The sequence below is a fragment of the Barbatula barbatula genome (assembly GCF_947034865.1).
Source record: "Barbatula barbatula genome assembly, chromosome: 10".
In the NCBI taxonomy this organism is placed as follows: domain Eukaryota; kingdom Metazoa; phylum Chordata; class Actinopteri; order Cypriniformes; family Nemacheilidae; genus Barbatula; species Barbatula barbatula.
Window position 1 is genome coordinate 18,911,559 of NC_136773.1, and position 20,096 is coordinate 18,931,654.

The 20,096-nt window shown below is 37.3% G+C and overlaps 2 protein-coding genes across 4 annotated transcripts; both read right to left on the minus strand.

Annotated features, from left to right (window-relative positions):
* Nucleotides 1-423: 423 nt before the first annotated feature.
* On the minus strand, nt 424-7,836 carry LOC306899633 (chitin synthase chs-2-like; the record flags this gene model as incomplete). The annotated part of the gene is made up of 18 exons (XM_079465998.1): nt 424-525; nt 608-680; nt 817-1,034; nt 1,163-1,273; nt 1,368-1,423; nt 1,507-1,535; nt 1,664-2,051; nt 2,457-2,636; nt 2,771-3,055; nt 3,133-3,333; nt 3,597-3,738; nt 5,230-5,407; nt 5,488-5,673; nt 5,762-5,851; nt 5,922-6,940; nt 7,074-7,262; nt 7,445-7,508; nt 7,817-7,836. The coding sequence occupies 18 exons, from the start codon at nt 7,834-7,836 to the stop codon at nt 424-426; spliced, it is 3,531 nt and encodes a 1,176-aa protein (XP_079322124.1).
* nr1h4 (nuclear receptor subfamily 1, group H, member 4) lies at nt 7,743-19,314 on the minus strand. Of its 3 annotated transcripts, XM_079466190.1 has the most exons (11): nt 19,109-19,314; nt 17,584-17,768; nt 16,803-17,394; nt 15,488-15,865; nt 13,750-13,890; nt 13,400-13,536; nt 12,959-13,057; nt 12,152-12,251; nt 11,825-11,971; nt 9,723-9,836; nt 7,743-8,950 (listed from the first exon to the last, which is right to left on the minus strand). In XM_079466190.1, exons 3-11 carry the CDS (start codon nt 16,885-16,887, stop codon nt 8,712-8,714), a joined length of 1,440 nt encoding a protein of 479 aa, XP_079322316.1. In that variant the 5' UTR covers nt 16,888-17,394; nt 17,584-17,768; nt 19,109-19,314; the 3' UTR covers nt 7,743-8,711. The 3 variants fall into 3 exon arrangements, with proteins under 3 accessions (XP_079322316.1, XP_079322315.1, XP_079322314.1); XM_079466189.1 differs by lacking the exon at nt 16,803-17,394; XM_079466188.1 differs by having other exon boundaries at nt 16,803-17,768; nt 19,109-19,205.
* Nucleotides 19,315-20,096: the final 782 nt, after the last annotated feature.

Consider the following 20,096-nt stretch of genomic DNA (forward strand, 5'->3'; position numbering starts at 1 on the left):
TAGAAACAACTAAAAAATGTGACTAATATCTAAAAACAAATCAGACGTAAATAGAAGCTATACAAAACTGCTTACACTCCTTGACCTTGATCCTAGACATTGCATGCATGTTTGCTGCTTTTTTTCAATCCAAAAGTCAAAGTTTTTTACTTTGTCGCTCCTTACAACCTTTAATGCTTCAAGAAACGATCAACATATTATAATTCATTTGTAGATGGCATATTCAAATTATTCAATGGACAAAATATAAAATGCAAAACAACAGGTTTCACAAGTAGCTATATGAAGTCAGACTCATCTTAAGTATTTTTTTATTCCTCAAAGTATTTGTAGGTTAATTGTTTCAAAATGTATTTCAAACATTATATCAAATGTGTATTGCTAGCTATAAACTGAATTGAGGATGATTTCTGACACATGACCTCATACCAAAGTTACAGATCCTCTTGGAATATTTGGGTTGAGAAAAAACAAGCTTATGTCTGGCTCTTCGTTCTCATGCTGGATGCTGTTGGAGTCTACATTCTGTTGAGATAAAGGCACGGTTTACTAGCTGTGCAACTGTTATTCAATATTTACTGCTTTTGTGTTTGATTCATAGACTAACCGGAATTGAATATTTTCTTAAATCTTTGATTTCTGTATCAACATACGCCACAAAATGGATGAATGTGTATATTCTGCGGAAGAGAACATAAAACCAAATCACAAAACACATCCATAATGTTCAACATCTTGTTAAACAATTGTTAAAAAAAGATTTCATTGCTTATAAAAGTATTTATCTGTGATTTTCTTGTGCACACGAGTAGTTACCTGTGGTAAAGCATTGCAAAAAACTGCATTATAAGCAATAACGCAAAGCTCAGTAGAAACATCAGTGCAATTGGATCAATAGAAAATGTTTCTGTTTTGGATTGAGTCCCATTGGGATAGACCTTTGGAATCTTTATGGAGATATTGTCACCAATAGCTTGAAGGAAGAATGTTGCCACTAACCAAAGTGCATTGCAGAAGAAATACACAAATGCCACCTGTATGAAAAAATTACAGAAAGTTATATTTCTAACTACATCGTGATTCGTGCTATCTAATTTTGATTAGACTTCATTTTATTGTATGAAACAATTCTGTTTTTCAACTCATTTGTGAATAAGCTTACCTTATTTCTCAGTTCTCTCAGATCATCTGCAATTTTATCTTGTTGCTCTTTGCTTTCTTTAAGAGGCTCCAGATACATTTTCTGCAGATCTTTCCAGAAATCGTTTTCATCCTGCAATATGTAAAAAGAGACATGTCAATGGTTCATGCCTCAATGTATCTGAACATTCTGGTAGGCCATTGATTAAACCATGAATTAATCTTACCTCAGTTAGAGTTGATTTGTGAAAGTCATAAGACTCCTTTAGATGTTCAATCCAAGCTAGGTGGAATAAACACAATTGTGTACACCAATTCAATAATTCAGGAGACAGAATGTTTAAAAAGAATGGAAAACAAACTAACCACAATCTGTAAGTGAGCACTTGCGTGACCTAAAGTGTAAATTACAAATAAAAATGACCACTGTAAACATACTTTATTTAGTCAGGTCAAATATACTATGCGGATGAATAGAGTCATCAAACAATGTCTAGGAAATGGAACTGTTGTATGCTTTTACCTTTTCGTTTCCAAAGGAACTTGAACCTGCACATTTTCAGTCCCTGATGGGGTTTCAGCTTGTGGTATTTCCACACTCGCATCTTCACGAGATCCCAAGCATGGACAACACGCAGCGTTCAAGATCTGCTTCTTGATGGCACCGACTGTTGCAGTCTTAGCCTGGCCACCGGTTTCACGAGTACCCCACGACACATTGTTCATGTTGACTATGGAGTAAATAGCTAACAGCAGATAACCACTGGGAATGCAGAGGAAGTATAAAAGTCCATAGATGACCAGTGAGAACTCCTGAGGGTGCAGAGCAGCCGTGATGAGATACAACAGCACCATGCCGATGAGAAACAGGCCACTTGGGGTCATGAAAGTGTTACTCCTAATCAAATCACCTGTTAGGGTTGAAATGAAATATGAACATATAATATTTGTGTGTGCAAGAGTAACTACATGAATAAATAAATGCACTATACAGTTTGAATTTGATCATTTGTGGTCAGATTTGAGGTCATGGGTAGTTGCTTCTAAAGTAAAGAAATGATATACGGAAACTATCTTTGAAATCAATATATAAAATGACCCCACTGACCACCTATGTAGCTTGGAGCTGACAATGTAAGTGTTTTTCTTATGTGTTTACTGTATCTGCCACTGTTAATTATATGTATTATTATAAAGATATAAATATTTAATATAGATACACTCTAAAAATGCTGAGTTGCAAAGTGCAAGGTGTATAAAAAATATTTATATTTTTTTATTTTATTATACAAGACAATTACTAAATTAGCTGTTACCTATGATTGAGAGAATCGTTCCTGCCATGAGAAATGCATAGCATATACTCATGACTGCAGCGATTGTAATCTGTGTGTCAGGTCTCAGTTTGAAGCACAGTATGAGGTAGACAGCAGGGGGCGCTACAGCCAAAGCAAGGGCTGTGTTTGTACCCATTTGGAAGATAAACACAAAGCTTCCTGAGTGATAAACAAAGCGCTTTAATATTGCTTGACAACAAAAAAAAATATTTTCTTTTAAGGATATTGCAAAAATAGGGCAATGTTACAGATAAGCATAAATTCATCTTTATTTTTCCAGAAATGCTCTCAACCTGCTATCAGCAGACAGATAGTGGCAGGGCCTAAAATAGAAGCTGCCATGCTGATAATCTGGTACAAGATGTAAGGTTTTGAGATAGAGCTGTTTCTTTCTGATGTCAGTCCCCCTGAACCCAAGAGGTCGATGGTGTTGGCCATGGTTGAAGGTCCGCAGCGTCTGCGCTGGTTGTAGAATTCTTTAAACTCTTGTGGTGCGTTTGTGTAGGCATCTGATGCTGCGTTGTACTCCACCCTCCATCCCTGCTGCAGCAGTAAAGTGCACAACCAGCGGTCCTCACCTATCATCACAACTCAATGAAGGTTAAATAGTTCACAACATTATATTATTTATCAGTGCTTAGCAAAAAGTTGTTACCTTGATCATACTGAACATGGTGACTGGCCTCAGTGGCTTTGGTTGTGTATCTTTTCATGACGTTGTCGTCCATTAGTGCGGAGCCTCTGAAAAGACTGAAACATCCGGGACTGCACAGTACACAGCCAAGCACGTGCTCGGCAGACTTTTGCAGCCAGTGGCCCACCGCGTATTCAAACTTCTGATACCACACCATGGGACCTTCAAAGTTTTTGAAAAGGATGTTAATTGCTCGACTTCTATATATAATAGTGATGTCTAGTGAGTTGCTGGAACTTATGAAAACAAGTTAAAAATGGCTTCATTTATTTGGATGTGTTTAATTAACATATGTTGACCCATCACAATACCATTTATTAACTTTTTTAAGTGCATTTTTGTATTTAGACACAACATAAATTAAACAAGTTAATAACAGCTACAGTAATTAGCTATACAGTATATCTTACAAAAACAATTCCCACCTGTGCCTGTCGGGTGAATTCTGCCGCAGGCTGCACCAACCTCTGGGTAGAGTTTAAGTCTGTCGATCAATAGCATCACTGCAGACGGCTGGAAATCAGTATCACCATCCAGGGCCAAGATGTATGTGTTGTCCTTCTCTCTCTTAAGAGCATCAAAAGGCATTTTAAATTCCTGACAAACCATGCATTTCGTAATAAGGACACTAGCAATAGGTTCTGTAGCTAAAGGAACAGTTCACCAAAAAATGAAAATGATTTGTTTACTCACCCTCAAATTGTTGTTCCAAATCTGTATAGAGGTCTTTGTTCTGATGAACACAGAGAAATACATTTGGAAGAATGTTTCCAAACCACCATTAACAATTTTCCTACTAGTAAGTGGTGGCCAAGAACTGTTTGGTTACAAGCATTCTTCCAAATATCTTCCTATGTTTTTATCAGAACTACTGTAAGAGCCTTTTTCCACCATTTCCACCTACGCAGAGTCTGAAACGGTTACAGTTATGTTTCCACGTGAGCCTGGTTCGACACGGCACGATTACAAACTTTTCTGGCCTCGGAAATTTCAGCACCGTTGTGTTACCAAGGCTGCACATGACGTGCTTGTGTTTAAATTGTAAAAACTTCCATTATCAGCCCTGCGGTGGAAAATGAAACCATTTACGTGCCATGGATCGTCACGGAGTGGAACGATTAAGCAACAAGAACTTATTCAGCTGGATGGTGGAAAATGCTCAAAGAAACGTATGCAGATTTGGAACAACTTGAGGGTTAGTAAATAAAGAATTTAGATTTTTGGGCAAACCGTTCCTTTAAGGCTCTAACCTTCAACTTCTCTTTAAGTATCTCCTCTTCTGCACCTTCCTTCTTTACATGAGACCGTTTTCAACTGAAAACGCAAAAAAAATTGTTTGATCGAATTTTTTTATATGAGAGGCAATTTCCACAAGACCTTTAAAACTGAATATGCAAAAAAGTGTTTGCTGTCTGTTTACACGGAAACAGCGTTTTAGGGGACTGAAAATGCAAACATTTCAAAACGGGTCTCAAAGTGCAACTTTCTTTTAAACATTGCTGTTTTCTGCATACTACAGCGTTTTCATCCATTGTCCTGGATCTGTGTAAATGCAGACCATTTTGATAAAGCTGTCATGTGTATGTAAAACGTTTCAAAAACACAAAAGAAAAACTTTTCAGTTTTTGTTGTGTAAACGTGGCCGAATATCCGCAAAGTATCCCAAAGGTCCTTAATCTATCAACCACGCCAGTAGATTTACAATTAACTCATTGGCCATCAAAACCCACAAATTATTCAGGAGACACGTGAAAACCAATAAGATTTGACATTATTGACATGCCGCCATATTTAAACACCTTTGTCGTCTGTCTTCTTATGCCAACACGTGGTATATCAATTGCTAAATCAGTTCAACATTTTTCTCTCGTGAAAAGACATTTCTCTCACTTCAAAAGACATTTATTAACCCACATGAGTCCTTTATATAACTAAATACATACGTTATTATGATTTTGTGCACTGCACTCATCTTGCGCTTCTATGATTATTTTCTCCTCACTGTATAATACCGGTACCTTTCAATTCAACGCAATAATTATTTTGAATTAATCTTACCTGAGACCACCTTTTCTTGTGTCGGATAAGCTGTTTGTCCTTGAGATGAACCATTAACACGTTGCCTTTAGGGAGGGAGTATTCTAGACGACCTCCATATGGAGTTTGTATGCTCTTCTGAGAGCAGAGGGTTGGCACCTGCTTAAATACAGTGCTTGTGTTCTCCACACTGAAAATGCTAAAGGATGTGAATAAAGTTCTCAGTTCAGTTTCCCCATTACATCATATTAAAAAAATAAGCTTAAGCATAATTCTTACCTGTAAACTTCTTTAATGACTTCAACAAGGGTTTCAGCATATTCATTTGCATGTCGGCCATGATCAGTGTCCTTAAATGCATCATCAAAATAAATATGGAATTCAAACTCCACGTCGCTTTTAATTTGTTCTTCTTGTTTGTCTTTGTTTTTATTTATTTTGGCCTTTGGTCTGTATTTATCAAGCCTGGTAATAGAATATACATGAGTGCTTATTATATTATATATTATAAATATATTATAAATCAACTGGCTTTGAAGCAGACCATATTTACCTGAACATAGAGATTATTATCTTCATCATTTCATCATAGGTCTCATGCCACATTGTTCCACAGAGGAACACTTTTATGCTTTCCTTTTCTCTAAAAACAACAATACATGTCTATGAAGGGACCCATTTTAAACTACAAAACGAAGTTAAAGAACACTTACAGTTTTTTTTTCTCTATGACTTTCTTTCTGATCTCAAAACGGGTGTTTAGCAGCATGGACTGTTCCAGAAAAGCCCCTTCATACATGCGTCCCACAAACAAATCTTGGGTTCTTTCAATTCGATGGATCCTCAGGTACCAGACATAAATTGTACTGAGAATGAGTCCAAGCCACCAGCTCAGAGCTGAGATGGCCATACACGCCAGTCCTTCACTCCTTACGTTTTTCACAATGTTCCTGACACACAGAGTTCTTTTAACATCTGACGTCATCATGTCCATCCATATGCCATAAGATGTCTCCTGAACATTCTCACAAAAGGTCGAATTTGGTTTGGGTCCCAAGGGCATGATTGCAACGGGCACCAAAGCAACGGCCAGAACTGTGATTGAGGCCAGGTACATGGGGATGAGAAAGCTGTGGCGCAGGGCATGCATTTTGCAAGCCACAACCACAAACCAGCGACACAGGGCAGATGACACAATCTGGATGGCCACCAGTGAAATAACAACCGTTGGGATAGAATGAGATACAGATTTCCAGTCCTGACCTGACAAAGGGACAAAAGCTCCAAGCACAGCTGCTGTAACCAGAATTCTCATTAGACTGGAGATGATGCTGACCACGTTTCGGGACCTGGCTATGTCTTTAGAAATGTCAGCCAAAAATGACACATCAAAAAGTGTACTGTAGTTCTCCCACCAGTTCAGTGAAACAAAGATGGTTCCCACGATGGCAAAGCCGACTGATATTTTTACCTCAAGAGAGCTTTGTTCTATTATCAGATAACTGACCGCAAAAAGGACGTAACCCAGGATGATGAGGACAATGGAGGACACGGGTATCATTATAAAACGCTTCCTCTCCTTGGCAAGACACTCAGCGACCACTTGGAACACGGCAGACAGGATACTCACACTGTTCAGAATCATCACATTAGTGACAATGTCAAAGTGTGGCATGGATACGATTGTGAGGACTGCAGCTCCTAATGCTACCAGGAACTCTACGCAAAGCACCTATGGAGGAAATCGTGGTAGGTCAGTTAAAAAAAATATTTTATGATCTTTTGACAGGCATTCATTGAAAGTTGGAATCTACAGTATTTTAAAAATAACAATGAAGCAGCAATGATCATATGTGTTTGCTTACCCAAAAAACAGTCTTTTTAAAGGGCATTACTGCACTTTTGAAAATGAACTTCCAGATGCTCTTAAGCAAGAGGAGAACATTTGGACCAGCAAGAACAAAACCTATACCAAGCAGACTGGACGGTTTTTGATCTGAATGTACGCTTTTAGTTTGGTTGTTTCCAGATGTTATCAAAAGCAAAAAGGATGTCTTCAAAAAGAAAAGAAAAAAAACAATTATAGTTTAACCAAGCTTATTTTAAAATATTTGATCAATCCTTTCATGCAGAAAATGATGATCTAATGTATAATGCAGCGTACTTTACTGAGCAATGCAAGAATGAAGACGAGGATCCCAACAATAGCACACGAGAACCATTTCAAACATTGTACACGTTTTCTGGGAATCTGCTCGCTTTGAATGATTGGCACTTCTCTGCTGGCATCCCATGGTTGACTATTAAAAAGAGAAAAATGTTGAATTAAGTTTTTTTTTTTGTTTAACTAATGTGAATTTAATTACGGCTAAGGATTTTATGGTTTTTATTCAGAAAGACTAATATTTTGCCAGCACCTTGTTGTACGTTGTTAAACTGAAAACATCTAAAAATGTGTTTGTATTTATGATTACATTTTAACATGTAGAAAATATTTATTTTATGAAATAATAAAACAGTTCCAAAATAGTATTAATTGTTTCACCATTCATCATTTATTGTATTATTTCATTTGTTGCATCTTTAAATCACAGAGTTGGTTCAGTACCTGAATTCAGTCTTTTCCATAGTGATGGTCTGTGGTGCAATGAATCGTCAGTACAAAAGTTCAGAGCTTTTAAACAAGAGGGGTGGGACGTCTGGCTTTTCTTTGTAATTTACTATTTAATTTTTACCTTTTCATAATCAGTTTCTAAGTTTAGATATTTCCTTAACCATAAGTGTTTTTGACAAAAGGTATGTGGTCACCCCATTCTAAATAATCCTAAGGATATTTACAAGGAAGAAGGAAATGTAAAAGAAACCCTTTTAAACCAAGGGTTTCCATGAATTCATTGTGAGTCAAACATTCACGAGGGATCAAAACAACAAGGAAATTGGTGTTTAAAAGACCTCTAATATGATTATGAATTAAATGATGTTAATTAATCAATAATATGATTCTTCATATGTAACAGTCCTGAAACCCATCCAGATTTCAACAGAAAGACAGTAGTTTAGGCATGTAATACTTTCAAGGTGATATACACCAGCATAGATAAATTAATCTAGAACTCATAAAGCATAGCCTCGAGTCTTACAATAAAGGTTTGAAAACATTAAAATACTATTTTATTTATACAAACCACAAATAGACAAATTCAAAAAGCCATGCAGTCCACAGATAGAAGAAAGGCAATTGTGAAACAAACCAAGGTGCCAAGTCCAGGTAAACATTAACAAACACATTACAATATTAATATTCATCAGATTTTTGTCCTCGAAGAGCTGGTGATTTCTTGAAATTGTTATTAGTGAACAATATTCATATACAGCACAGAATATTGTATTTAAGTTATTTTGACGGTGTCAGGTGTGTAAACTTGACTTTTTGGCAGCTTGGTAAAAGTTTGTAGTACTTCTTCTTCATCATCATCATGTTCTCACACGGTTTTGTTCATGAGTCACTGAACGTCCCAAATCTCACAGAGAAGAGGTGTGAACTTGTGGTCGCTCATGCGCCATGACTCCAGCATCTCTGCATGATGGTGATTGAGGGTGCGTAGTTCAGTCAGACGTCCCAGCAGCCGTGCAAAGTGCTGTGGTTCCCGAGGATGCTGTATCTTACAGACCTTCCTCAGCACATCCAGCATAGGCTCCTGTAGACGCTCCACAGCCTGCTGGTCCTTTACATATGGCCTATCTGCAAGTGGACACATTTTCAGGCATACGGAACAAACAACTATAAGTAGTTAAACTTATTCCACTGTTGTTTCCTGAAGAGGAAAATGATAACAAAAAATGAGCTGGCTTTCTTATTATCGCCCTATATCAATCATTAATTTGACATTGCTAAAACAGCACAAATTCATTACATAAGAACCAAAAAGTCGTTTGAAAGGGTTCATATCACTTGCCTTAGTGCCAAAGGTAAACCTTAATGTAATTTTCAGCACACTGCTTATTATGATATTATGCATTATGGGGCTTTTACCCGGACAAGGATTAGCTTAAGACAGGACTAGGCCTTAGTTAAATTAGGATATTTGAGTTGTATTAAAAAACATACTTTACACAAAAAACATAAATGGTATGCATCTTGAGACAAAATAATCCCACTGATATATTTCAAGATATGCCAGTGTAAGTGGTTTTCGTTTAAAACGCCTCTTAAATTTCAGTTAACATTTCATTTCAGGGCTTAAGCCCTGTCCAGGAAACCGTCACTTAGTGTTCCTTTCTTACTTCATTTTTTTATATATAATTTCACTTTTTAATTTCATTTCATTTCACTTCTCTGCAAAAAAAATCCTTCACATTTTTTATTTATTTGCAAATACGATTTTGATGTCTTCACATTGTTTAAAACTTGTGAATGGACATGATTGTAAAGTCTTCATTTAAGTGGCTGAAATAACATTAAAGCAAACCAAACACATGAATCTGTTTCATCTGAGAGACATCGATCAGCTCACCTGGTGAGAGGATTGTAATAGCAGTGAGCATAGCATGTTCCTCCTGCATCATCTGCAGTTCCCCAATGCTTTTATAAAAGTTAAACATTGGGGTAATATACTCTTCAGATATTCCTGTGAAGGAATAAAGCAATGGATGAAGATATGCAGTAAGATACGCAGCAAAAAATGTAGCCACTATACAAATGATGTGACAAAAAAGCTCAAAAATTACCATAAATTCTTCTTTATGAAAAGTATTAATGTATTAAGGTTTGGTTTTCTTAATTTGATCAAACGAGTCTAAGATTTTGCCACAGTTACTGTACAGCATACATTGCAATTGTTTCTAAAACACTAAAAGTCTAAAACGGACAATGTGAAAACAAAAGTAGTTTATTAACTGAAACCATATCGCTTAAAAAACATTTTCTGTTTACTTTCCCGTTAATATTTTCTGCTTTACTGAGCCAAAGATCAGATTACATTCATGTAAAAAGATGCTTTGAGAACAGCCAGTGATACTCTAAACTTCCTCGAAAATTCACAAACACATTTAACTTGTCTAAACTGTGTACTTCCTTTATTATGCCTCAGGGGGGCAGTGTTGCATATTTTCTAAAACTGCACTTTGAGGTTATTTTGGATTGGCCAACAACGGGTCAACATCCCTCTGAACATCTTAGCAACCAGATATTAACATGCCAGCAAAAATGCCTTCATGGTAAAGTTTGGTAAAAACAACCACCAATCTACATTTTAGATTGATTTTGGATACAAACCATAAGTCTATATAGGCCTAATGTCTGCTTTGGACATTTTCTGACTTTTACTGGGGCCAAATCAACCCGGGCCATAACCTTATTGCTTTCCATTTTCATAGAGGTCTGAGAGCATCTGAATTTGGCGTCCGAGCCCCGCAGCTGTGTTTCCACATTCAGTGGGATTCTCAGCAACAGCAGCATGTCTTTGAAGGGCTTTCCTTTTTTGTGTGAGGTTCTTTGTCTTTATCATTATGATCAATATCATTATCATATTTTGTTGGGTATGAGAGCTGCGCTCTTTTCTGATGTAAACCATTCAGCGTAGAGCCATCAGGGTTTGCTTTACAGACATCCAATTTGGGTAGCCTTCGCATTGGCAGCTGACAGACACATTGTACATGACACATTGATGCAGCTGGGGTATAAAAGCATGACTCATAAATTCAGCCTACCAGAATTTTCAAATGAAAGCAACAAAGATACGTGGAAGGAAGCGCAAGAAGCACAAACATGTCAAAATGCCAAAATTTTGAATTATGTGTACAGTATATCATAAATAACAGTTTTGCACCAAGAGAAGAAGTGATCACAGCATGCAGACTCCTTTCACATTTTTATTCACATCCCTTCAGATGAAAAGATAACCTTTGTCATAACTTTCTAAAATAAGAAGCGTCACTAAGGCTTCACGCCAGAGAAATGTCAGAGGTGCTGAGAGCCTCAGAGTAGGACAATGGACCTCTCGATGTTTAGATAGAGAACAATGGCATCTATTTCTCCTCAGTCTGGCATTTTGTGTTAATATTCTTGGGGTGGAGGGCTGGTGACTGACAACCACACTCTGGATTTATTCATGTGTTTAGAAATATTCGTACTGGACAAGGTGGTCCGTCACAGCTTTCCAAAAGCTGAGAAGCTGAAAGCAACAGACTGAGCTGAGGCTAGTCTGTTGGGGGGCTAACCTACTGGGTAGTAAACATTCAGTATGTACCCATACATACATATTGCTTTTCATGGCATTCAGCCAGTATTTTTTGTGAAACTAAAACCTTAAGTGTCTCCGTTTACATATGTAACATACACCACAGTATATCAAGACAACAATTTTCCTGTTGTTATTTAGGGTAGACAAATGCATTATTAATGGTAGGACTTCCAGTACAGTTAGTGCCAGATGCGAACTTCTGGGCTTTAAACTGTGTGCTATGAACAGGTGGAATACTAGTTAGAACCAAAACACAGGTGAAGTCCAATATTCCCGGTTTCAGAGCCTGAGTGACGATTTTTCTAAATACTCTTAAAGCAGCAATCATGCTGTAAAATGATGCCGTAATACTGAGGACGAATGAATTAACTTACCACTTTTTCTAATCCGTTCCTCCAGCACCTCTGTGTGCCCGTGAGGAAGTTTTCTGGTAAAGACCTGAGCAGAGCGCAGGAACATCGCCTCCACGGCCGAACCCTTCAATAATGCAATCTGATCTTCATGATCCAGAGATTGAAAACCTGCACCGAAAATAAAAAACGGCTGGAATCATCCCGTCTTCTTCAGAGGATGTAAAGGATGTATATGTCACACGAATTGTGTCACATTGACTTTACTTGAACTACACATTCTTTGGAAACCACTACAAATATAATAAATATATCTTATATATTTTGAGTAAATTGGAATGGTACTCCAACCTGGTATGTTTTTTGTGAACTCAACCAGCACTTGGACGTGACTGGTTGCCATCTCTGTCAACAAGAGGAAGTTTTCTTCAGGACTGTACTGCTCTTGTAACTGAATTGCCAAAAAAAGTAGAATTATCATTATGAAAATAAACCACTGTTTTATGACATTGGTTAAAGATAACCTAGGTTACGCAGCAATAATTTACCAGTGGTTAAAGCAACCAAAGTAGCTTAGTGATTTTCACAGCGTTTGACATCATGCATTAAAAAATAATTTAACAATTAAACTATCGTGTGCCAACAATAAGATACAAAGCAAAAACTTGGGTGTAAAGTGTAGAAATGTCAAACTTTTTCGTTGTAAGGCCCCATTATGTATGGTGCATCGCTTTGCGCTCCCCCCCCCCCCAAATACTGTGTCTTATAATCTTACAATTAAGATTTTAATGAAACCAAAAAATTCAGCTATACAATGCTGGAACAAGTTTTTTTTCTGATGTGTGATTTCATAAAATGCCACAAAATCTGTGGCCCCCCTGGATACATCTTGGGGCCCCAAGTTTGAGAAGACTAAAGTGGAGGTCATGCGATATTCGTTCGGATGGTGCTAATAATTCCTCTATCTTTTACATTTCTTTACAGCGGTCACACTGTACGTTTTGATCGCAGCGAAATGCTCAATATCTTCGGATGGGCTTGCGTTTCCGGTCTGTGGCATGCGAATGAATGGAAGTCAATGAAACGAAAAGTCAAGTGTGGCAGCAGATTGACTTAATGCCTGTGCTGAATAGACATTTTACACAACAGAAGACATACCAGTTTCTTTGCCATATCTTGAGGTATGCGATGTTTGTTGTAAGCGTCAACGATGTAATTTACTAAAACCTGCTGGTCTCGACTCAGTTCCAAGTTTTCCTGAAGTGAAAAAATAAACCGATTGCATCCAAAAACATTTACTTTTTGGGATCATGGAAAGAATACAGGAAGATTTTGACCCTATGAAGTTCTAACACAACCCTTTTACAGCCCTCTATCATATAGTTGTAAAGAGGTAATGGTTTATATGAGCATAAGTGAGTTGATTAAGACAGTGTTGACCTTGAACCTTTCAATGACACTTCAATAAAACCCGTTTACTTCAGATTGGAGTTAAACCTGCACAGTTATACTGTAACAACCATAACAACATAAAATAAAAACGTATAGAATAGCAAGTTTTGCCCATGAAAGAAAAATACTGTTCAGGCAGCATCTTACCTTGGAAGGTTTAGAGGTCGATACAACCTGTTTAGCATCTTTACTATCGCCAACATCCTCCCCTATGCTTTCATCAGATGACGCCTTTGTGTTTTTCCTCAGCCGTTTGGATTTGCACTGGATTTCAGTTAACAAGCCTTAAAATACAATTTGATACATAATGGTGAGTTTAAAAAGTACCAATTGAAACAATTGCAAAAATGCATGTAATATCCTATGCTTTGCGTTTTGTGTTTTTCTTCCACACTCCTTTACTAAGACTAAACAAAGCTAGTTAAGGTGAGCCAAGGCTACCATATCCCAGTTCAGTAGATTCCATATTAATAGCTATACAAAATTCTTTCACTCACATTCTGCAAGCATGCCCATCTCTTTGCACTTTCTGAGTCGACACTCTTGGCATTTCCTGCGCATGTACATGTCCATCTCACAGTTTCCTCCAGCCTTACACTTATACACAGCATTCTTTGTGATGCTCCTTCTGAAGAACCCTGGAAGGCATGACATATGTACGATATATGAAATATTCTATATGACTTTGAAATAGATGACTTGAAGGGAATAATGGATAAAGCAGCCAAGAAGTACCCAGCATGCATGGGAACTCCTTCAACGCTGTTTTGAAAGCATTCCAGCGTGAGACCACAAGACAGCTGGTTAATAAATGGCCAAAAGTACATATTTAGGATTTGTAGGCAAAGGGTGACCAATCAAAGATGGTCAAATTGAACCGTTGTGATTTATTTTGGATTTTATTTGTTTACATACAGTAATTGTCCTAGCTACGTTTGAGCTATAACATAGTTTTGATGAGTTTACTGTTACTCTTACTGAGAGTACTGTTACTGTTACTGTTACTGTGGATAAAATATTAAAATGAGGGATTGACCATAATCTTTAACCACACTTTCATGAGGTTAAATAATTTGCTCTATTATTATTAAGTTGCATGAGTCTGGCTATGAAGAGTTCAGATGGGTTCTGAAGCTGAATGTTTTGAGTAATGATGTGTGAAGAGCATTCACTTAACATCATAATCTTATGTTTGACGGGGATAGCTTTTAGAGGGTTTTACGTCTGACCTCTTCAAAATGTAGTGCAAACCACTAGCAACATTGAACATCGGCAGCTCTGGGTGCTAAACTATTAGGAGAAACAAGAGGGCCACTTTGTAAACACAGTTCAAGGAAAAGGTTCATCGCATGTAACGTATGGTGTAATGTTTAAGACATTACATTAGGTACGGTAATACAGATCCTCCTAGATGCTCGATTTCAGCACTGGGCAGCAGACAAACACGTGCAGTTGTTTTTGGAACAGGTAATTATTCCAGCATGAGCCTATGAGCACAATGACGCACATTAACTTTGCATGGCAGCATGTGGGTCTGGTTGCCTGCATCATTATTCAGCAGAAAGCTGAGAGGGAACCCAATCTAGACTGAGCATGAAGGAGCACCAAACCTAGCCAAGCCTGTGGGACTCGGGACACGTAGATCAGCATCTGCCCTTTGGGCATTGTCCATGCACAGGTGGAATTACACTTGAAGTCATTCAGCCAATGATTTGCCAAAGAGCTAAAATTAGTATCCGGGGTTCTGTGTCATTTATTACGTCCTTTATAAGCTGCGTAGTCTTGGTTACGTTGATGGATCGACATATCTTATAAGTTCATGAGTTAACAAGGGGTCATGTTAAAAAAAAAGAACCGTGGCATCAGGGTCCTACAGTAAATTAATACATTATATACAGTAAACATGTTTCACCATCGTGCTATTTAAAACCTTTAGGACTTTCTTTCTTTTGTGGAGCACAAAGAATATATTTTGAGAAATGTCTCACTGATTTTGTGTCCATTCAACGGAAGTCAATTGGAGCCAGTGTTGGTTGGTTACCAAATTCTTCAATTTGTCTTTCAGATAAGGAAAATGTCGTACATGTTTGAAATGACATGAAGGCGAATATAATGATGAAACGATCTTTTTTTGTGAGTAAAATTTCCCCTTCAGATGGCAGGCTTAAAGCTAATGCCAACCGAATAAAGGAAATCCATTCTGATGCCAACTAAACGGTATATTATGTAATTCACCTTTGCATCCCTCACATGTGAGAGCATTGTAGTGATACCCTGACGCATTATCTCCACAGACCACGCACAGTTCTTCTCCTTTGCTCTTTCGGGACAGATGCGCATGTCTGGACCTCTTACACAAAGTGGGGACAACAGGGCAAGACTCCTCCATCTCATTGTCAAACCCCCCCTCCAAAGGTCCTTTCCTCATCTCAAACACAGCGGACGGAGAGTACCACTCCTCCCCGCTGAACTGTGGGTAACAGTGCTGACCGGGGTAGTAAGACGGTGATGAAATGCAGGGTTCTGCCGAGGTGAACTGCATGCTGGGATAGCTGGTGAAGGGCATGACCTCCTGGTCCTGCAGCAAAGGACTGTTCTGCTCTGCCAGAATGTCTAAAAGAGAAGAGGGCAGGAGTGAGCCATAGTTGTCAGTTTACAAGTGCCATGGAGATACAAAGCTCAAGTTCACCATAGTGTTTTAGCCAAGCATAAAGTACTAATGGGTTTATGCCAACACAACAATTAGGGAAGCTACAACACATGGAGATACTGTTACTCTGTTAGTGAGATCTCAGTGATTCCCAGCATTTCATATCATACACAATCCCGGCGCGTGACCGTTATAAATCAGACTAGTAGCAGGGGCTCTTATCTGATTTTAATCACATATATACTTCTGCCCTCCCTACCACAGATGTGCAACACACCCAGAAATAAAACACAAGAAATCATTAACCAACACTTTAGGTTTACACAACAGTGAGTTCTGCGAACTTGTTTTGATTTTTATTACAGAAGTTCTTTGATAGTGTAACAGTCTAACAGAGGGACCTTAGTTTGTGATGGTGAGCGTTTTTTCTTTGTCTTAGTCAGTAACTTTAATTTAAACATTGTTTAAAATAATTTAAAATAGCTTGGAAGTTCATGTTTTATAACTTATTTTACTAGTTTATAGTTTCCAAAACATTTAGATAATTTAGAAGTATACATGATGTTTTTAAATTATTAATAAATAATCCATAACAGGAACATTAAGACCAATTAACATAGAACAGCATTGGATGGGATCTCAACATGAATAAAAAACCTTCAAATAACCAGTTCAGTCATTAGAAAATGTATTTGTTTTAAATTACAATTACAGAAATTCAGAAATTGTAGTTCATCTGCTACCAATGACCAACTGTGTTGAAACTGGTAAAAACTTTAATCTTATTTTAATCAAAAAATGTATACATCTTGTTTTTATCTATACCACTCACTATAAGAACTAAGACAACATTTCTCATTAGCACTGATTCTTTCATTACGTATATGAAATGGTACGAACCTGATGCCTTCTTCTGCACCATGGCCATGTCAGAGTGACCCAGTAAGGGTACTGATGATCTATAGTTGTATTGATTCCTAACCATCCAGCTGTGTTCCTTCAGCGCTTCAACATTACATCTGTGTCTAATGTGGACTTGACCCTCTTTTCACAAAATACTACTGTTCCAGAACACCTTTGCATGCCTCAAATGTACTAGTGGGAGCAAAGATCACTATAGTTGCTCATTAACCTGACAGTCGCACCTTCCTGTATCATTACAGGTTGGATGGATGGTGGATCTTATACTGTAAATGTCCTCCGGATGATAACATGCTGGCTTCTGATTTTAAAGTAACAGTATCACTTGTAATGCTTCTACTTATATACGAAATATGTCATCAACATTTATACTCAGTAACATAATTTTCCTTTTCAAGCGGTGGCTGACACAGCACGAAGATGTCGTCACGTTTTCACTTCTTTCCCGAAGGAAATAACATTACGAAATGCGCTCTGTACAACAGTTTGTCCATTAAGGGCTACTGTAGAAACAACATGGTGAATTCCATGCAAGCGGACTCGCGGTGTATGTAGATAGGAATAGCTCATTCTAAAGTAATAAAAACAACGCTTCATTATGTAAGGTACTTATGTATATTGCATTTCAGTCAATAGATCCTCCAAAAATTACACACTTGACCTTGTATAGATATTAATTTGACATGTTTTACTTTTACACAAAGTATTGGATATATGTCATAGCAAATTAACTTTTTTAACTTTGTAGATGTATTCTCACCAAAAAAGTGGGAGGTCTCTGACAGGGGAAACCCATCGCTGGGTGGGATCTGTATGGGTCCCACCACATTGACGTCATGGCCCATCCACTCATTCATTCAGAAGACTGTGTTAATCTCAGAGTCCAGGACAAGATATGGCTTGATCCCTCAATCCAGAACGGAAGTGATGGTGTTATTCCGGTTTCTTCAAAACAATCACAAAATATTATGGGGCAATGATTTTAAAATGCACAGATGTCGATTGGAAGGCAAATTGTAATGCAATATCAAAATAACTCATTTAATGTAAATGTACTTAATAATCTTTACATTCTGATTTAAGTACTTCAAAATAAAACTTAAATTCAGTTACTAAAACTCGATTCTGATCTGAAATCATATAGTGCATGTTGCATTAATCATACTGTGAAATTTGTAGAAGCTGCTCATAGAATTTCAGAAAGTGCAACATAACAATGTTGTTCTTTATTAATTATTATTGTGATATTTCAATGGACTGCATAATCTCTGTGCATAATTTAATGCATGCCTACAATGGCCTTTGCCCCAGTTCCAGCTCTGGTCATTTTGCTCTCCAAACTGAAGTTCATGGTGGCCTTTCATATCAGACCACTTTTCAGATCAATTCAGTTTTCAACATATCACCTATCAATCATAAAATCACAGACCTTCTAACGTGTGATTTAAATGGCTTGTATACTGAACATGTACCACAATATAGATTGTGACAGAATAATCTCATACATTTTACTGAGCACCACATATTCACTTTCTAAAACCTGTCATAATGTTCACAAGCATAATTTCAAGGGCTACAGACATGCATCATTTTGGGACATTTTAGTGAATTGCGACCAAACTGAATATAACATTTGCATATTGTTCCTAAGTGGTTATAATTTATTCACTTTACAGCACTTTAAGAAAACGTAAACTCTGGATAAAATCATATAAAACACAGTACACAGTGCAAACAGAAATATTTTAACATGAATCACATCTCTCTCATCTAGAAGATTGTTTCCTCGAGGTATGCAAGCATCATATACATTTTGTTTCTGTAAATATCCTCAAAGGCACTTAATCTATCTAAGCAATAAATTCCAGCAATACCTGTTACAGTCATAAAACAAGACATAAAAAATCTCAGCAACATTGGCTTTTTAATTTCACCAATACAGTTCTAAAAAGTTCCCACATAAAAAGTAATATAAGAGGAAACACAGGTCACATCACTGTGATTTAAGATATGTGGACAAGGGATCATTTACATCAGTAAAAACAACCAGAAAACAGCCCCATGAGGCTTTTCATAAATAATTAATATATAAAACATTATATAAAAGCCAGTCTATAATTTCCCATGGGCTCAAAGGCAATTACACATGGAGGGTCCCTATAACATATAATGCACTTTTAAATCAATAACTCATCCGTACGATCCACTCCAAGCACCACAAGTAATAGTAAGCCATCACAGTAGAAATATTTTCTTGAAACATATCACAAATGTTATTTTCTTACCTTGTGCTGGCCTTGTTGCAGTATTTGACACCATCAGCATTTGGGAATGGGCATCTGGCTGCTTCTGTGTAGCGACCACACAGTTCTCGGAGCAGATAGGGTCATGGGGAAAAGGGACAGTAGTTATTAATTAAACTAAATCTGTTTCTCCTCATGAGTTAGCAGTGCATCCCTCCCTCTCTCATCAGCTCCAAACGCGCAAATGCAGTATTACCTTCTAAAATGAGAGAGATAACAAATCTCCATTAGACACAGACATACCCTCACTCTAATGTAAACATTTTTTACACGTTAAGACATATGTATATCAACCTTAACTTGGTCTGTTTGGTTTTTGACATTTAAAAAAGTAACTATACATTTTTGAGTCACAGTTCAAATGGGGCTATTGGTGCAGAACTGTCTGATAAAGTGTCCAATAATCAATTACTGGAACATTTCATGTTAGTCTCTATTGCATTTAGGAGTAAACAAACAAACATATAAGCTTTAGATGATTTAACTTTAAATTCTTCCAATTCAATATTATTTCTATAGTCAAAAAAAAGCTTTACAGAAAACATTTTAGTAAAATCGTGCAAATATATCACCCATTGAGCAAACTGTAATTGTGGAAAGAAATAAGGGCAAATACGAAAAACGTTAACTCTGAATCCATGGTTATTTTTTCTAAGGGTTGATTTTGAGCTAAATCAGGTTTGGTTTCAAACATTGTTTGACACGGCGTATGCGTCATTAAACTGGTATGCGTATTTGAATCACACCAAACTTGAGATATAACTGTCCCAAATGTGATGAAGACCAGCGTCTCGCTATTATTGCGAATGTATCCAAAAACAACCCCCTTAATCATTTACTGGCTGTTGCTCCATCGAAACAGGGCCCTTCTGAGTCAACAGACAGAACTCTGAAATAAACAAAACCTTTGCCATAGGCCGGCGGCTGTTTGTGGAGTAGTGATTCTGAGGATGACGGGTGGGGGAGGTAT

Excerpts from the sequence above, each read along its gene's own strand:
- nr1h4 (XM_079466189.1), bottom strand. The coding sequence starts at position 17,680 with ATGAATGAGTGGATGGGCCATGACGTCAATGTGGTGGGACCCATACAG. Across the intron at positions 13,058-13,399 it reads CGACCTCTAAACCTTCCAAG|GAAAACTTGGAACTGAGTCG; the intron begins GTAAGATGCTGC and ends TTTTCACTTCAG. Across the intron at positions 12,252-12,958 it reads AAGATATGGCAAAGAAACTG|TTACAAGAGCAGTACAGTCC; the intron begins GTATGTCTTCTG and ends TTGGCAATTCAG.